Source organism: Xiphophorus maculatus, chromosome 6 (assembly GCF_002775205.1).
Source record: "Xiphophorus maculatus strain JP 163 A chromosome 6, X_maculatus-5.0-male, whole genome shotgun sequence".
In the NCBI taxonomy this organism is placed as follows: Eukaryota; Metazoa; Chordata; class Actinopteri; order Cyprinodontiformes; family Poeciliidae; genus Xiphophorus; species Xiphophorus maculatus.
This window is the reverse complement of record NC_036448.1, coordinates 13,395,640-13,415,751: the sequence shown is the minus strand read 5'-3', so window position 1 is coordinate 13,415,751 and position 20,112 is coordinate 13,395,640. Positions and strand designations below refer to the sequence as shown.

The 20,112-nt window shown below is 36.6% G+C and overlaps 1 protein-coding gene across 2 annotated transcripts in view; it reads left to right on the top strand.

Annotated features, from left to right (window-relative positions):
- Positions 1-19,581, top strand: part of LOC102235277 (ephrin type-B receptor 1-B) — a 177,079-nt gene extending 157,498 nt beyond the window's left edge. For both annotated transcript variants that reach the window (XM_023335810.1, XM_014472440.2), the window contains exons 13-16: positions 5,999-6,148; positions 11,220-11,413; positions 13,303-13,458; positions 14,713-19,581. In XM_023335810.1, coding sequence (XP_023191578.1) covers positions 5,999-6,148; positions 11,220-11,413; positions 13,303-13,458; positions 14,713-14,821 — 609 coding nt within the window. In that variant the 3' untranslated portion in view covers positions 14,822-19,581. The remainder of the gene's footprint in view (positions 1-5,998; positions 6,149-11,219; positions 11,414-13,302; positions 13,459-14,712) is intronic.
- The last annotated feature ends 531 nt before the right edge of the window (positions 19,582-20,112 follow it).

The window sequence follows — 20,112 nt, the reverse complement described above, 5'->3', positions numbered from 1 at the left end:
TTCTTATTTTAGTTAATCAAAACCAGACTTTTTCAAAACTTAAATTTGCAAAACACAAGGCATGGCATAAACATTTGATATTTATACCTTCATATTGCTATCACTTCTGGTTGAGAAAAATTTTTGCTTGTTTTAATCTAATTTTACCCCTATCTGTTCAGATTGTATTTCATTGCCAGAAATTCAAATGTGTATACTTAAAATAATCCACACACTCTAGATAATCCTTATATGTAATATCTCTGCCTTCCATTTGAATAAACTGCCTGAATTTCAGCTTCCCTTTTTGTTTCCCATTCTCAATAACAGCTCACTTAAAAATATTACAGAACTAAATCTCAGCAAAAATAAACACAGTTAGTGGCATAGCTGTTAAGTTTTAACTAAATATCATTCTATAGTTTGATGCCAAATTTTGGGGACAAAAAGGGGAATGGCTGACCACATGCAGAGGCATAGAACTCCCCAATACATCAATTTTAGCCCTTTAGTGTTTTTATAACATGGCACTTCTCAACTGCACTCCCAGTAGCACTGAAAGGAAAAATTAGGGCTATTCAGCTTTTGCCCCAGTTAGATAAGTGATTGTAATTGCTTATATCCCACATACTCTGAAGAAATTGAGGCCAAGGTCAATTTCTAAAATTAGATTTTAACACAAAGGAGAGATAGATACTAGCTAGATTTAATTTGGTGGTGCCAGTAGATGGTATAAAAAGGCCTGTTTTAAAACCTGGAGAATTGATTTGGTCTAAATTTTCAACTAAATGCTAGTAAGTGCAATAGATTCTGATGAAAAGTATCTTTAAAAAAATACTAAAGTGTTTTAATCACAATGGCTTTCCCCTCACCACACTACCATAATGATTTATGAATTTCATATCTTACGGTTGTGATATTGGCAGAAAAATTCCCCACCTGTTTCTCTTTAAACTTCTCCACAACTCAATTCCTGACCCGTATGATGTGTTTCTTTTTTTCCATGTCAGCATTTGCTTATTAATGTCCTCTTACATACCTCTGAATTCTTCACAAATAAGTTGCAGGTATAATGAGTTTTAATTATACACAGGTGGGATCCATTCAATACCTTGGTGACTTCATAGGTATCAGTTTAAAAGGTGCTCATTAAAATTGCATTGCTCATTTTTTGATGTTTTGAGAAGCGGGATAACTATTAAAACAAAGTATCATATTGCAAATTGTGGTTACAACTTAATAAAATACCTTAATGGGCTTGGATATTGTGGTCAGACACTGTAGGTTGGATTTATTTTCTTTCACTCTCTCAGTCCAGCCCTCAGCCCTCACTCCATACCCATCATTATATGATACAGCAAATAAGGAAAATATTTTTGCAAATCAAGTACTACGCTTCTTGTAATTCTCATTTGTTAAGATTATGTAGATATGCAGTTAGTAACTAAACTTAAACTAGAAAATCAAAGGGATCGTTGCAGAATGTTTTGACTAGACTGTTTAGAATTTACGTGAATTTATGTTTACTCACTGTGTATAAGTCAGTGAGTAAAGATTTTCCCAAAGTTTTACATTATTTCATTTAAATACATGTTGGAATATTTCTGTTCATTTCCATTAGACATTATTGAAAAGAAAGTCATAAAAGTCATAAAATGACTTTGGGTTTTTTTTTTTTTCCTTCTGCCCTCCACCTTTCAAGTCCTGCTGTCACTCATCCTCTCTGGCTCTAACTGCATCTTCACTCTTTTTCTCATTCTGTTTGGGCAGACATCCAGGGCAGATCGTTGCACCCAGGATTTCATTAAAACTATGTTGATGGAGCACTCTGCCCAGCCTAAGTAAATGTGCTCAAGCCCATTTGAGTGTGCATTGTTTGGAAATAGATTACTGACGTTCGTGGCGTAAAGGCATCGAAGAGAGGGAAGGAATGGGAGGCGGGGGGCAGGGAGAAAGTTTTTCATAGTTGACTTCCAGATGGCTTAGAAAGTTTATTCAGAGTCCCTAAATGGCTCATATGAAGAAAAAAAAAGCTGAGTAAAAACAAAAAGCACTGGGCTTTTCTTCAGCAAGCTTATCTGGAAGATGTTAGTGACAACTGTTCACTGTTCTGTGACGGGTATTTGTGTTCTAAATTTTACCACATTCCACATACAGCACGTCGTTGACAATCTACATGAAGTGATCTGCACATTAGTGGATTCACAGCTCAAGCTAGCACCACGTCTTGACAGGTGTATCATGTCCTGACCAAGTGTAACACATTCACAAGAGACCCCACATGTCACCTGACCGCCCAACGTTTGTCTTTTGTCTCTCAGATCCAGTTGTCGAAGGAAAACATTCGTTTCAGCATAATACCTGTTAAACTGACAGTCTGTGCACATCCTATTTACTGTGACATTTCAGACTTATCACAAGCTGTCACTTCTAGTCACAACCTGTCAGAGGCGGTCACAAGCAGGTGGAGCCAGTCACGTTCTGTAATCTCACTTTGTTGATGCAAAGATTTCAACACTTTCAAATGTTGGCTCAAGGTTCTCTGCCCTGGAATTTTGTGTGCAAACATAGCTAGATGTATTATCTACCAGCATATGTAAGAAGTAACTTTGTTTTTTTTTTTGTTTTTTTCTCAATCACATAAATTTCATGTTTTCACACCCTCTTGAAGCTTTGCTTTTTATTTAAAGACCCAAAATTCATCAAGCAGAAAATGGAACCATCCAACATGGCTAGAAAATCAAGCACTGTGTGTCACCTACTTTAGTTATTATCCAGAGAGCTTGTGGGGTATATCATTGGATTTTTCTCCACTCGAGGTTGAGAAGTTCTGATGCTGCTGTGACTATGAACTCTAGCTCTTCTCCACAGAGTCTGAGGTAGTTGTCCAAGATAGGAGTTAGAAATATCTTTATTTAATACTGACAGAGAAAACAGAAACTGCAGCATATATATATATGTATACAATTGAAATAAAATATTCGTTATAAACAGACACATAACATGTCATGTCTCTGTATGACATGAAATCAATTTGTTTTAAGTCAGCTAAGATAAACACAGTTATTTCTATTTCCTAAGTGCCAGAGTATTGAGTTAATTTTTGAGGAGGAAATGTTATTTAACTTACTTCAAATTCAAATATTTATATACAATAATCACATTAAATAATAGCACAATACACACAATGTATTTAGACAATTTTTGAAAGACCTGATGATAATGCCATGGCTTTGTAAACTTTTGACAGATCCATTCTTATTAGGATGCTTTCCTAATAAGAACATTCATAATGGTAAGTGAGTGCCATTATTCACATTGACATGAATCCTGTATCAACTTGACCTGAAAGGGAACTCTTAGAGGAATAAGTTATTACTCCAGGAGCGACCCAAAAAGAAGAATTACAATTTGCAAATATTCATAGTTAACAACCATCTTAATTTTTGGAGTGATGACATGTTGTCTGAAGAAACTAGAATAAATGCCATTGACCATAGTGTCAATTGTTACATTTTAAGGACAATGTGGGATGATTGCAAGTTTGATGACATTAATCTGTCATAAAATATGGGGGTGGTAAAATCACTTGTGATGTGGCTGGAGGGAATGTCTACTTCACAAAATAGATGCATAAGGAAAGTGGAATGCAGTGGAAAGTTGAAGCTACATCTTAAGACATCAGCCAGGAAGTTCGGGGACAATTGGGTCTTTCAAATAGGCAAATATCTGAATTACTCCAACAAGTAACTTAAAATGTGGCTTAGGAATCACAAACTCAAAGTTTTTGAGGAGTCATAACAATGCTCTGATCTCATTCTTATTTTTTTTTTATAAGCTACAGACCAACTCTGACAATATTTTCAGCTCCTAGCCATATCTTTAAGATATGGCTAGGAACTTTATTAGCAGCATCCCTCATAGCACTGTTCCAACAACAAAACATAACATCCTCTGTGCCCCCTAAAGATCTCTTTACTGGTATTGATGCATTTTGTGCTAAAGAAAGTGCTTATGTCTTTGCTTTCCCTCTTTGTCTATTCATAAGTCAGTCAACACTGTATGTTGTTAAAACTGGGCACAGCTAGTAATGGCCCAGAGGAGTAATTACTAAAGAGTGTACATAGACATCTGTGACTCAGTTGACTTAAAAATAGTATAACTAATGTCTGTCCCACTGGTAGTGTGAAAACAGCTTTACTCGAAGCTTTACTCGGCCTATTTCAGCAACTCCCAGCTCATATCTTAATGGGGTCCTGGGGCAACAGACCAGATGTACAAACTGAGAAAAGCAGCAAGGAAGTTATGTCAAAGAAGGATTGTAATAGACAACATTTTGCTTCCAGCTAGTTTTTTTTTTTTTTGGTTACATTGTATTTATAACCTCATCTTTCATCTCATATATTCTCATTCAAACAGTCTTTTACATGAGACAGTTACCCAGAAGAGAAAGATGATCGACCAATATAAATGTTGCTACAAATATATATATTTTTTTCTGTTTCTAAATAATGTATTTCCCCAGCCATAAGCATGAACCAGACAGCAAACCCTGAGTACTCAGTGGATATAAAACAATCCAGATGGAAACCGAAATAAGGTATAAGAATAGACATGAGAAGCTCTGAAATAATTGCATTTTATAGTCTTTATTCACTTACTTTATAACAACTAAAGAAAACATAGTTACTTTATTGTGTTATAAAACAGCACTACGAGGGGAGATCAGACTCGATTAAATATTAAAATATGAAGTTAAATTAATAAATTACATTTTAGATTAATAATTTAAATTATCAAAGAAACATTTATAATGATGTGGTTTCGACTGGACTCTGGTGGTGGAAAATCAAACCATTTATTATAGAAAACCAGCTAAGAACTGTCTCTAGTCCCAAAACTGAAGAATGTGTGAGCCGACAGTATAGAGATATGAGCATGGATTTTAACTCAATAGAGGAAGTTAAACTATGAAAATAGAGATTCAGGATTCAATGCAGAACATTTTTTGAAGGGACATTAAATTTGAGTATAGAAACATGTGATCATCCAAGATTTTTAGAGTGATAACAGTATGATATGTGGAATGAAAATATAGGCCGCTGCTCTTAAATTGAACATTTATCCTGTTATGCTGTGGAAAACTCCCCCTAAATTCCTCCTAGCAACCTTTGTTTACTATCAGTTATCACATTTCTGTGTGGTCAGTCATGTATTCAAATTCTCCACTTCAGTAGTACAGCATAGTACTGACCTGCAGAACATGATCATAATACAAATATATGCATTACCAAAAAAGGAAACTGTTGGACATAAGCGTGCAATTTGGAAAGATCCCAAAGAACCATTGTCTGTGTGTTATTCTCCTCACTCAGGGTGGTCTGCGCCTGTTTCTCTTGGGTTTGTTTCCAACAGAAGCTTATCTCCAAATGCTCAGGTTCAGTTAATTGGCATTATTAAGCTGGTGACGAGCTCAACTCAGATGTGAATGAAGGGAGTATGGTCAGGCATGTACATGTCTGTCTGTCTAGTTAGACATGTGGGCGTTCACTCACAAACATCCCCGTCTGTTGATATGTTACCAGCTGAGACTGCTTTGGTGTGTGCACGGAATTTAAAGCAAGCGGCTGTCAATTTCATTCAAGAAGGCACGTGGCATGCCTTAGGCCCTGGTAGCCCAATTACAGCCAGTAACGCTCAATGAAGGAGCAGAAGCCCAGATCTATCTTCCTTTCTTCAGATAGGAGACAAGACAGTAGTAAATGTAATGTCGGTCGATGACTGTGCAGAGTCACTCGTGGGACGGAAGCAGAATCTTATGAATGTTTTGGCTTCAGGTGAATGAATACACAGGGTGGATGAAGAAAGAAAGAAGATTAAACTCTTAACAGTCAAGACAGGTCTTGTGGTAGTCAGGATAAAATGGCTCACTGTAGTTTAACCCAAGCGGAAAAGAAATCAACATTATCATAACATTAAAATGTCTCTAACATGCTAATTCTTTATTTCTATTTCTTAGGGTGGAAAGATCCCAGTAAGGTGGACAGCTCCAGAGGCCATTGCTTACAGAAAGTTCACCTCAGCCAGTGATGTGTGGAGTTATGGTATCGTCATGTGGGAGGTGATGTCATACGGAGAGAGGCCTTACTGGGACATGTCCAACCAGGATGTAAGTGATTTAAAATGTTTTTTTTTTTGTGAAATCATGATTCTCTCTCGAAAACACAGTGGTGAACTGTGGCTCTAATAATAGAGCTTTATTCATGCAAAAAAACCAATACCATCACATCCCCCACAACCATTCCTTCTCTCAAGGAAACCAGCACAACAAATCCACTAAACGAGACACACTCATAAAACTGCAGACTCTAACTCTATATTAAGTAAGTAAAGTTTTATTTGTACAGCACTTTTTAAAGAATAGGTTAGAAAATGCTGGAGACAAAATGCACAATGAAGCCATAATAAAAGTACTGCATAATGCATACAAAATATGGACATTTGCAAAGAAACCATAAAACATAGTACAGTTAAGTAAAAAAATAATAATTTAGGGAATACACAGGCCTACAGGAGGGATTTAAGATGGTCAGCATTGTTATCTTAATGCTCTGCAGAAGACAATCTAGATCATGGTATAATTAGAAGACCTTGATACGGAGATCTAAGTGGTTCAGGTGTGGCTATCCAGAGCAATATACTTAATTTTGCTAAGTAATCTACTTAGTTTTCAGCAAATCTGTGATCAACTCAAAACAGAACCACATTACCAGTCAAATGACTTTTCTAAGCTGACAGCTCATAAGACAACTACACCCAAAAAGACCAAATGGCACACAAACATATCAGTCATATACTACAACAAGAGACTAAGTCAAATATCATAAATTGTATACTGAGCAAACTGGAGAAAGGCTTCTAGCATGTATGTGTCATTCACTTAGATTAAAAGGACCCAAAGCAGACTAAGGTCAATGGCAAGGTTTCTGGTTTAATGGATGTCAAGACTACAAGATGATAATTGTTTTGTGGATTTGTTTAGATTAAGCTTTGTAGCAGCAGATGAGAATCTAAGAGCTGGTGCAACCGGTACTGAAGATTGAGAATAGAAGACTAGAAAAACCACAAAATATTTCAAATACTGTCAGCAAATTTAGAGGCCAGGACTAAATGTTTCACTTAATCAAAGGATTTGACGTTGAGCGGATGTAGAGCCTGGGTACTTATGGTGATTGAAAACAGCTGTCCCTTGGCCCCGCCCATAAAATGTTCTGTAGTCAGTTAGTTGAAATCTCTTCCAGCAGCAGAACCGTTTTTCCATCTCATTTCAGTGTCCCCTGTGTCTGTTTCCAGTTCTATCTTCTGTCAAAACTGTCAGTAGGTCAGCTGAAAAATGTTAAAAGAATGAAGGAAACAGACTGAGAATGAATGAAAATATAAGTGGTTATCAAATCTGGTCAGTTATCAGAATTTACACTTTCAGTAATTGTAAAGGTGAAAGTGTACAGATAATGAAGCAGAATATCCAAGATATTAAAGGACTGTGTGGCATAGACAGCAAATTCAAAATCCAGTATATTTTACACCATCATGTCAGAAGAAATGCATCTCTCTGGTCTTTTCATATTTTAGAATATTTGTGACAATAAATCATTTCACACTTTCTGTTTAGTGGTCAACTTAGGGACTTACTTAAATAGATTGAAGACCTGGATGGCTTGACACTCTGACACAACATAAAGTAATCAAGAATTTGCTTGACAGTTATAAGCAACAATTAATTTTTATATACAGGCCAATTACATATTTTAAGTCAGTAAAAATCAAGCATTTAGTGATTGATATAATCATTTCAAGAGATTACTAGAAATAAATACATAATGTTATGTTCAAATAGTTACCCCTTTTGTAAGGTGAGCTTATATTATTTTGTCATCTAGTGTATGTTTTTCATTTTTGCCTTTTTTACTTCTCAAAAAGCTCAAAGTTTCCTTTAATTGATGAAAGAAAAAGGGCACAAGCCACCTGTTTTTCATGTTAGAGTTGCTCCAAACAAGCTACTGGGCAGGCATTAGGCAAAAGTATCTTTTGTGATGTACATAAGTAAAGGAGGAAAAAAAAAGGCCTGCACTACAAGCAAACCGTTGTAGACAGTTCAGAGGCTGCCTTCTGTGGGGTAGAATAAGTCTTTGTAGCACCACTGTTTCATTTTATACAAAGCTGTTTTTTCCTTCCAAACAAAGCTCCAATGCTGGGCTGCAGGGATGATTTTTTGGCAGGGAAATGCATGTGTACACTGTGTTTCTGTAAACAGAAAAGCTACAACATTCTGACAGTATGGAATAAATAGCATACATTTACAGTATGTGCAATTTAAGAGTTGCTAGCTTCTCAGGAAGTTCAACTTTTGGAAAATTATTGAAAGGGATACTACCCTTTCAAATATTCAACTTAAATACGTCTCAGAATAATCACTCCGTCCTATAAAAATTATGTGGCCTGTATGCATGTGTGTATGTAAAGACTAACCCAAACACAATTAAGGATATCTTGTGTGAAAAAGGAAGCTGTAATAAATCACCTTTTTTCATCCCCACTATCGCTGAAGATGTCCTTGACTCTGACTTTGAAAGCAGACTTATTATAGGCAAAGCCTCACACTATCCCTTTCCTTCCTGGCCAGCTTTTGAGAGCAATGAATGATTGCTGAGAGCTCTGCTTTGTTCCCCGTGTCCGCTTGGATAAGGTCCATACTGACAGGCACCAACACAAACACGCACAACCACTGGAAGTGGTCCCATACTATGAGGTCTTTCTCCCTAAGCTTCCCTTAGTGAGAAGACGAGCCAACCATCAGGCCTCTGTGGACCTCACTCCACCGGGACAGTCCAACCAAGCAGATGTTGCCTCAGTGGGCCAGCAGCAAGCACTGCCTGGTGGGACTGATGCCACTCAGCATGTCCGCCTCCTCTGAGCACGCACATATTCAGGCACTTACACACGCCTTCTCGCATCCTCTTACACACCCACACAAAAGTAAAAGCTGCTGGTTCCCTTTTTTTCTTTTAAATCCATCTTCCTCAATATAGCCTTCAAGTTCCTTTTCATATGCTCCCATGTTGTATTTTTCCTGTCTTCTTCATCTGTGACATTTAAGTAGATTTGGTTGAGCTACACTCAGCTTCAAAACTGAGTCTTCAAACTACAGAAACTTTTTTACAGAATAGTGTATTTTACCCTGGGTTTTACACTTGAAGTGTAGTTTGCAGCCAAGCATTTTAGATAAAAAAAAAGAGCACATAATGTACATATACTGTTACTAATCTGTAAAAGGGATTTTGGGGTTTTTGTGAAGTTTAGTTCTTAAATGCCAATCTAAAGACACTTTGTTATTAAGAGACTTTTATAGATATATTCACACACCAGACATGTTATTAATCACACCTTATTAGTACCTGGTTGAATTGACCTTTACCTTCAGAATGGCTTTAATTTCTTATGACATAGATTTAGCACAGTCTTTAAAACATTCCTGCATGTATTTCTGCATATTGTGATTCAAACTGATAAAAATGCATCACCCATTTCCTTAGTTGCAAATATATATTGTGAATCTACCATTTTAACTCAATGTAAAAGTCTCTTTTGTATTGAGATCAAGTAACTGTGGTCACACAGAGATTGATATTATATCCACTCAGACATAGCCATTGTCAGCAATGATACTAAAGTAGGCTGTGGCATTCAAACAATGACAAATAGAAAGATAGTCACACCATTACACCCACCACCCTGAACCACTGATACAAGGTAGAGTAAATTCATGTTTTTGTATTGTTTACTCACATTTCTGACCCTAACAATTCAGTGTCTAAAATCAATACTTCAGAACAGGCAATATTTTTTCTATTTGTTTTTATCTATTTTTCACAATCTGATGTATCTTGTTCTTTGCTAACATGTGAAACCCAGTATTGTCCTTTGCTACTGAAGCTCTTTTAATTTAATGCCCAACATTCTGTATTTACAGAGATGGTATTCCACAGACTTTGGTTGTAACAAGTGTGTGTTTCCACTACTCTTTCTATCATCATGATCCAGTCTGCCTATATATATACAGTATATATATATATATATATATATATATATATATATATATATATATATATATATATATATATATATATATATTTTTTTTTTTTTTTTTTTTTACCCCTGATACTTCCAAAACAGTTGTCTACACAACCGGCATACCCTGGATGTTTTCAGCAATTTATGCATGAAAAGTTCCCTAAATCAATTTTCTTTACTATTCTGATGCTGAATTTGAACTTCAATAAGCTGTTTTCACCATGTCTAAATGCCCTGAATGGCTGCCCTATGATTGTCAGACTCTTTATGTAAACAAGCAATGTAACAGTTATGCCTAATACTTATGAGTGGTATCTATACTAAACCTGCATTGTATACTGTATTTACTACACTTTAGTTGTTAATACATTCAGCAATTTAGTTCACCTAAACACTTGGCTAATTTTGACTTGTCTAAGTCTCTTGCACGTAAAAGGCCATCATACCTGTGAAGTCTTTAAGAGGCATGTGTCAAGTGCCTGCTTTCTAAAGTGTTAATTATTTCAAATCTTCCATTCTCTCACTGGCTCCTACAGTGACACAGCTATTGTTTTACTTCCACTCTGCTTCCCCACTTTGTCCTCCAGGGCTGGCATGATTGGCTAGTGTCAGGAGGAAGGGCACATTAGCCTGAATGCAAACTGTCACTTGAGCGACAAACAGCAGTTGGCCTATATTATAGCAGCAGAGGGGTGCTGGCAGGGCCAATTTGAGGCATAGAAGAGAGAGCCATAATTACTCAGATACATTTACAGAAAAAAAAAATTAAAATTAAGTTTGTGTTATTGTTCACCTAACAGATGGTAAAAAAAAAACCAAACAAAAAGAACAAACATAATCTGTGCTGATAAGAATTGCAAGTTATCAGAAGAAAATTTTACATAATCTAAGTATTCAGATGTGTGGCTTTAAAGGTTTTAATCTGTATTAGACAGCTTTAGTTTAAAACAATAAATTCTGCATAAGAGAGACTAAATAAGACACTGACTACTAATAACAGCTCCCCAGACCTTTGTTTCAAATGTTCAGAATTATCCAAATGTTAACAGTAGGTTTGCAGCTCCAACTAAAAGTGTCACATTACTCAAAATGTTCTAATTATCTCTTAGGTAATCAATGCTATTGAGCAGGATTATCGTTTGCCACCACCCATGGACTGCCCCAGCGCCTTGCACCAACTGATGCTGGACTGCTGGCAGAAAGATCGCAACGTACGACCTCGCTTTGCAGATATTGTCAGCACCCTCGACAAAATGATACGCAACCCCACCAGCCTAAAAGCTGTAGCCAACATCCCTGCTGTGTGAGTAAAGCACTTCACTAGACACACACACACACAAATACACCCTTAACTTGATACTAAAAATGCTTTTCATCTGTTTATGTGCACCAAGTTCCCACACACAATCTGCACAAGCTAGCTTACTATTTGTGTTTATTTTTATCACCTCATAAAATAGTAATGGTCTTATTACTGTTGATTGCATCAAACTTGAACTTTTCCCTTGTTGCTTTTCTTTCCGCCCATTGGATACTCGTACTTTCAGGGAGTTTCACTTGACTCATAGCCATTCAACAATAAGGCAAACACATTATGAAAATGTGTATAAACAACTTATAAACAAAAAGGAGATATTTGGAATACATTTTGCTCTCAGAAAAAAGTTGTATTCATTTATTATTAAAAGAATAGACTTTTTTTCCTGATTTCTGTATTTTGCATTTGGTACAATATGCACACTATAAAAATACATTTTATAGGGCATTAAATATCAGATATTTATACAATTATTTTAGTACAGTTTATTAGTTTGAAAATATGATATTTAATAAATGGATGAAATTTCTAATTGGATACTATATCTTGGTAAAATGTCTGACCTCATCATTTGGATAAGACTTTGACTGCAGAGGAAAATAACTTGTATTCTTAATCATGCCATCATGTGCATTGATGCAGCAGAGAATGGAAGGGTGGATATTTATTTTTAAATGGGTGTACTGTGAGTTAATGTATCAACTCAGTGAAAGCTAAGGACTATCTTAAGACAAGTTAAAAAGATAGTTCTTAACTATCATTATGTTTCTTTATTGGAGCAAGAACTAAAATTTGCATCCTAGCAAGCTTAGCAGCAACACTAATGCTAAGGTTCAGCATTATAAGCGACCTGAGCTTCTTAACCCTTATTAACTGTGATTATCAGTGAAAATATTTGTGTGGCATCTTCAGCTAGTTAGTTACAATTCTAATTCTAATGTCAAACATGCCAGCAAACTGAGGCTTATTACCATGAAACAGTTCAGTGCCAATAAATGCTACATCTTTGCTGTAGATGCCAGTGAAAAGGTGTACATGCCACTTTGCTGGGATAAATTTAAAAGCATTTCTACTATTTCATTAAGATTACATGATTTAATCATGAATCTATTCTTATTTTTATTTTCTGTATGGGGATAGGCCAGATGAGGAAATAAAGTGGAAAAAATAGGATTTGAATTACTTTCATTTTTGTCCAAAAATGATTTTCTTTTGATAATTTTGCTGAGTACTTAGTTTATTTAAAGTTGCTAGAAATTCTGTAACATTCTATTAGTTGTTGAAAACTTTGACTTACATTTTCATAAATATTTAATGGATCAGATTATATCAGGTTGTTTGATTCATGTACAACAGTGACTGGATATAGTTTTTTTTTCTTTTTTCCCTTCACTTTCTACACAGATTCTGTGAATCTCTGGGTTGACTGAGCTACTGAGGGTCAGTCAGAAACTTAAGGCTATTTGTTTTGGCATTGTGATTTGGCTGACTGCCATGTTGCCCTAGGTGAACTCCCAGCTATGTGTCAGACTGAGGTTTTGCATTAGGGCATGCCTTACCCTTAGGTCTTTAAGGTGTTGGGACAACTTCCCACAGACATAATGAGCCTTTTCGTATAAATAGTACTGGTCAGATGATGGGTGGCATGTTACCTAACATTTTTAGTTTTCATTTTTGTTCTCTTTCAAACATTTTCAGGTAGATGGATCAATTGTAAACACGCCACTGGCTTTTTTGCTTGTGTCTTTTCATATACACCTACACAAATAAGAACCCCACAGTTACTCTTGTTTTCTTAAAACACTGCTCGCTTAATATTGCATCAAAGTTATTTTCTCTCTCTCATCTCACCTGCTCCTTCTCGTCTCCTCCAGGCCTTCTCAGCCATTGTTGGACAGATCCATACCCGACTTCAACACCTTCAGTTCGGTAGAGGACTGGCTTGCTGCCATCAAGATGAGCCAGTACAGAGACAACTTCCTCAACTCAGGCTTTACATCCCTGCAGCTTGTGGCTCAGATAACCTCAGAGTGAGTTCACTAGCTTGTGTAAAATTAAGTATTTAAAAACCGTATGACTGTCGACAGAAAATTTGTTTACCACCTCTTGGATTGTTCATTGGTGTGGTTATAGCGATTGATGATGAATGTTTTTTGCTAAAGTAATCACATTGCTCAGACCAGAGATCCTCAAATGCAGGCCTGTAACTTTTACATGTGTCCCTGGTTCAACACACCTCAATCACAAAGCTGAATCATCTCTTGAGTGTAGTCACGTTCTCCAAAGTGCTGCTAATGACCTGATTATTTAACTGAGGTGTGGTGAAGAAGAGTCGCATCTAAAGCGTAGAGGACATCAGCCCCAGGGGGCCTGGATTTGAGGTCCCTGGCTTAGCCCTTTCTCCAGTCTGTCATCCTACAACCAGAAACTATAGTATATTTTGTTAGGATTTTATGAGACATACATAAAATTCCATAAATTAATATATAGTAAGACACGAGTGTGGCATGCAAGAAAAATGATGTTTTCGCAAATACAAATCTGAAATGGGGTATCCCCTTTCAAAATAGCTGAGTCTCTGCCAGACTGGTTGAAGAACATCTCTGAACAACATTGTTTTCATATTTCTACAGTTTTCCTGTTGGATTTTGATCATGTTTTAGGGACATTCATGAATATGCTTTAATTTGATCCACTCCATTGTAACTCTGGCTTGTGGTGATCGAGCTGCTAGAAACTTCAAATATTTACCACCAGTTTTCTTTCAAGATTGCTCAGCCTCACTGTCCATATAGCAATTTGCTGCCACCACAAATGAAATGGGGTATCCAGGGTGATAAATTAGTGAATAGTTAATTAATTCTGCAACTTCGAAAGACAACTTGTGGTACTGGATTTTATTCATAAGTATCAGAGTAAATGGGGTCTGATACATATACATGCCACACAGAAGATATTTTCAAAACTATATAGCTTTCCTTCCACTTTACTATCACTACACTGTCTATCAAATATAATCTGAATAATTGAATTGAGGCATATGGGTGTAATATGAGAATGTGAATGTGGGGTATTAAACCATTGTGATCAGAATGCCTCATGAATTGAGGGTGCAGATGAGCCAGTCACCCACAACGATTTCATGACTACAAGGGGCGTTGTTGCCACTCTAGGTAGAATTATCTGTTCTACCTTCAGAGTGATTGAAATTCTTTTATATATGTCTTTAAAAGAAGCTATTGGTTTTCAGGGTTTTTTTTTCCTCTTTGCTTGTTTCTCTCTAGGGACTTACTTAGAATAGGAGTGACCTTGGCAGGCCATCAGAAGAAAATCCTCAGTAATGTCCAGTCTATGAGGGTGCAGATGAGCCAGTCACCTACAAAGATGGCATGACTACAGGGGGCGCTGTGCCATGGAACGGGCAGCATTCGGAGCAGCCCCCGAATGACCCCCGATCCATCGGAACGCGCCAGAGTCGAGACTATCGTCCTAATCTAAACCCCTACCATGGCAACAGGAGACCAGGGTTTGTGCAACCATGTGGAAAAGGGTTGTCACATCTCACACTATCCACCACATGCTTTCAGGGTCCATACCTGGCACTTTTTTCTCCATTTATCACAAAGAAAGACAAAGACCAATCTTGTTGTTTCCAACTATATTGGTGTCATTGTAAACCAAAATGACTACTACAATCAGACATCAGCACAGGGAACAACTTACGAATTCAGCCGTCGTGGTAAACAATTGATATTGTGCTTCTATATTATCTGGACTAAAACACATTTAAAATGTAGACACAAGTGTGAGACATTTAGAAACCTGTGACCTGTGATTTTTACCCATACCGTTGTCCGTATGTGAGATGAAGACGGCTTTACCTGGCGGGAAATAGGATACAGACAAAGACGGAACTAAAAGGAGAATTAACTCGTCGAAGAGGTATACAGGGATGTACAATGGAGTACTTCAACTTTTGCTTTTTTTTTTTTTTTGCTTGTTTAAAAAATTTTAATACTGTATTATAAATGGACAAATTCAGAGCTTTGTTATATTTTTGTCTTTTACCATCTGTTTTATGTGTTGCCACTATAGCAAGATGCCGCCCACTTGTCTCTTAACTTAAACACTACCTGTGGAAGTCCAGTTGGAAGGCCTTGCCTAAAGGACTTTTTAACTATCTCCACCAAGAGAATATAAATATGTTTATCTCTTGCTAAATATGATTATATCTTTCATAATAAACCTTCATATTGAAGGTGTTACATATGAATATGTATGTACAGAACTCTCTGCTTGCATTTTTGGCAAAGACATGTTGATTAGATTGTGATAGACACATGCAATGTGCAGTTTCCTGTAAATCCCTGGTTTCCTTATCACAGCTGAACAACGGACTATTGGTTCAACATCCTCGTGTTTCAGGAGCACCCTGATAACTTTTCTGACTGAATCTTAACTGAGGAACTTGTAAATTGATTATTGGTAAAGAACTGTTATTGTAGAGCTGTATGAAAATTGTTGTAGGAGTTAAAATATTGGGGAAAAAATATTTTACTGGAGATCATGTTAAATGTGGGTGTACACATGCCGTCTCTTGCTGGTGAGCACTTACATGTACAGATATGTTTTATGTTCCATTTGCGTTTTTATATATTGCTTGTGTTGGGATTGGTCAACAGGATGAAATGCAAAATTAATTGTTGTGGCTTGGCTGACCCAAACTCATGGTAAACAGCTGCTAAGAAAACAAGACATAAATATGCATTTGCATTAAATTATTCTGTCCAGATAGTTTTATTTTGAGGTAAATTCTAACATGTGCTGTAAATATCTTAGCAGGGCGAGACTTTCTATGAATTTGAAATGCATGAGAGAGCAGCTAATCAAGGCATTGGAAATCAGGGTAAATCACCATCACTTCCTTTCACAGTAAAAATGAACATCTGGGCTGGGGTTTGCCAACAGGAACCCAGTGCCTTTTCAATGAACACACAGTCTTAAATAGCCCTCAAGAGCTCGGTGCTCACTATAAAACATGACCTCATACACGGTGATGTATTTAAGTTGCTGAGCCAATCTATTCACCCTCACTGTAGGGGTTCACCATATGGACGGGAGAGATGAAAGCAAATGCTGTGGTGTTAAAGAGAGTTTCACACAATCATAAAGATTTGGCTACATCACTCTCTGAGGATGGAATAAAAAATGCCTGTGAAATTCCTCCTCATCTTTAATATAGTTTAGGGGAAATTGTAATGTCCTTTTTTAGTCTAGCGGCAGCACCCAACAAAAAAAAAACCTCAATAAACTTTAATATTGCAGGACAGAAATTTGCCCTTAACTTGCTACCATTACCATTCATATTATTGCCAAAATAATTACCTATTAGTCATTATTAAGCAAATAATGTAGCTTAATGTAAATCAACATTATTTAAGTGTGTCTCAATTGGCATTGCAAAGTAAATAGGTAAGGCAACTTCATCAATTCATATCAAACTACTAATGAATTATTGTTAAGTAGAGCCTTCAGAATGGGAACATATTCTGTCTCATAAAGAGCCTGTTATAGTATGACCACTATTAACACCTATAGTTTGCTGAATATTCATATTATGATTAAATCTATTTGTTTTATTTTACTACTTTATAAATTCTAAGCACACAATATACTGTGTACAGTCTGTACACAGTATTGTGTACTGGTTGTTTTCAGTCATCAATTTGTTCTTTCATGGCTCTGGTCATTTACAAATGCATAATAAGTATTTGAAGGGGGAAGAGTATTATGTAAAGTAAATTATTTTTTAGCTTCATATTCCATTATAATGTTATTCTCTTATCTAAAAATACCCGGAGTTTTACTTTGATTCTTTCATCCGTGTTTGAGGAATTCTTCAACCTCCTTTGGCAGCCATTTGTAATGCGCCCATGACAAGCTCCTCTATCCAGCTGTAGTCCTCAGCTGAGCCAATGTCTCTCAAATCACCCCTCCACTGCCTCTTCCTCACACAGCTCCTCCAGACTAGTGGCAGCAGCAATTAGCAAACACCTGTTGGAACAAATTACCATAAAGATTACCTCTCAGTTCAATGCTTCTAACAAAGTTTGTAAATAACATAACAGAGTAGTGTTGTTAGGGTCATGTGTTGAAGGCAGAGTGTTGGAAAGCAGGAGCTTCTTAAAGAGACAGAAGTCAGTTTCAAGGTATCACATTATGAAGTCAATATAAAGTGATGTTTGATATATATATATATACTGTATATATATATATAAGAACTCAATTTTTGTAAGAACTGAAGGTGACATAGTGTCTTGATTGTTCTATAAAATGACCCAAGGTGCCTGGAGACTATATAATACTCCCCCATTAATAATGACTAATGTGTAATTTGCAACAAATATGTATTGTAGGCTATTGATAATTTGTGTACACTAATAATAAGTGTTACCAGCTTTTGTCTTGTCCCTGGCACTGGGTTATTTGGGGCGTGTAATAACAAAAGACCATTTATTTTATTTAGCAAATTAACTACAATCAATCCTTCCACAATTATAGTCAGTATTCTCCTCTTTCTGTTCTGCACTCACTTCCAGGCAGCTCTAGTTTTCTGGTGAGACTCCAGCTCGTTTATCCTTGGCTTAACCAAGCTGTCCACGGCACTGTCTGGGATGGGCTTGGCCAGTGCTGGCCAAAGAAATAGTTGGCTCCCTTCTGTACTGGGTCCAGACAGGGTGCAAACACCTGCTAGGACCCCTGTCTGACAGGCATGTGATCAGCAATGGCAGTAGGGAAACTGATTGGGCCATTTAAATGTCCATAAACACACAGAAACAGAAAGCCCTTTTAATGTGATTCTAAACTATGCTCCTAAATCTTATGTTTGCTTGGGTAAAACATGACAAAGTGTGTGCAAAGGTGGTAGAAAGAGGATAAGAGGTTACTTAGAGGAAAGATGGTTTGCAGGGAAGAGGATGAATAGATGAAAGTCACAATCATCCTCTTCTAGCTGGAAGTGTGGTTTATGCTGCAATATCCCTTTCATTATATAAATGCAAATTTCTTTTGTTAGGTTTGGGAACGGAAAATATTGTAATTAAGCAACTGGTTTGCCCTTTGGACAAAATCAATTGCATCTTGTTTAACTCCCTAAGTCATTGATTTACTAACTAAATATAATAATATGTTCCTTAATGCAGGCTTAGATACCTTTCACTAAAACCCATTTTATCAATTTGAATGTATTAGGTTTCTATTCAGCTCAGTCATGTGTGTTTGCTTTTCAACCCGTGAGCTTGTGAATGAGATGGTGAATGTATTCATTATCTAACTGTGCAATTTTTTTAGCCTCATTTGCTCTGTTTGTTTTATGAAATATCTTACTCTATAGTGACACTCCAGGGTGATGAATAGAGGGATGGTTTGGAGTCCCTCTATGAAAGAAGGTTTCTACAGAAGCCATTTATCACATACTGATACAAAACACAAGAGGAGAGCTTGTTAAGCATTTCATGGTGCCGTAACTGTTTGAAGAGTGGCCAACGACCCGTTTAGTTACTGGAATCATGCCTTGCTTTTATAGATCTGCTATATTCACCTGAAAATGCCCTGACATGACTCCCAGCAAAGAATATTCTCATTAAACTGCATAACTTTTTTTTTCCACCTTCTGTTTCAGTCTGGCTTCTAAAAGATTTACACACATATAAAACACATTACTTTACATTTTACATCCATAAAGATACACACAAACACTGTGAATATATATATATATAAAGGAAAAGTTTCTGCGGTCAGCCAGGGAAGAGGAAGATAAGATGAAATGGACCTTTTTCCAAATAAACTCTCTCTCTGGTACAGATTTTATGAGAGAAGGGATTATGAGTGCACATGTCATTATTTGTTCATCTGTGTGAGGGACAGTGGGTGTGTGTTTTGTGCATATCAAACACAGTTATGTGTACAGATGTTGTTATGTGCACAGGTACAATATTGATGAGTGAATGGTTTTCCTCTTTCTTTTTTCATCTGTTTCTGTATAGCGCCACATGTAAATTGTGAAAAGTATGTGTCAAAAGTTTGTAAGATGTAACTTTCTGAGAACAATTGTACTAAAATGCACTTAATAAACGCCTTGGAAAACAAGTCAGTCACTTTGTCACCCTCTGATTTAATGGACAACAATTCTGTAAGTCAACAAAACAGCCGGGAGTGATTATTATCCACTACCACTTGTGCCAACACTGTGCTGAAGTCTGACATCAAATACTTTCATAATAGCTATCGACATAAACAACTTTTAGTTACCGCCATTTTGAGTGGCAGCACATGTTAAAAGCCATCAGAGACTAATAAACAATCCATCATTTGGAATATAAGCAACATCCCAAGACCCTAAGATAAATTATAGCGTCTTTGACAAAATAAGCTTGTCTAAATAGTCATCTGTGTCCTAAACATGCGGTTTTTGAAGCGCCTCACTTTCTGGAAACCATGTTGCACATTAATTATGTTATTAATTAGGTTTGTTAAAGGTTATGGAAATGAGTCCAGGTCTGTTCTGAAAGCATTCTTTCAGAACAGTTGGACTATTCGAATGATAACATCTACCTTCATGTTAACAGAGTACTGTGCCAAGCACGTAGGCAGACAAAATCTAAAAAAGGCAATTTTCATCAATC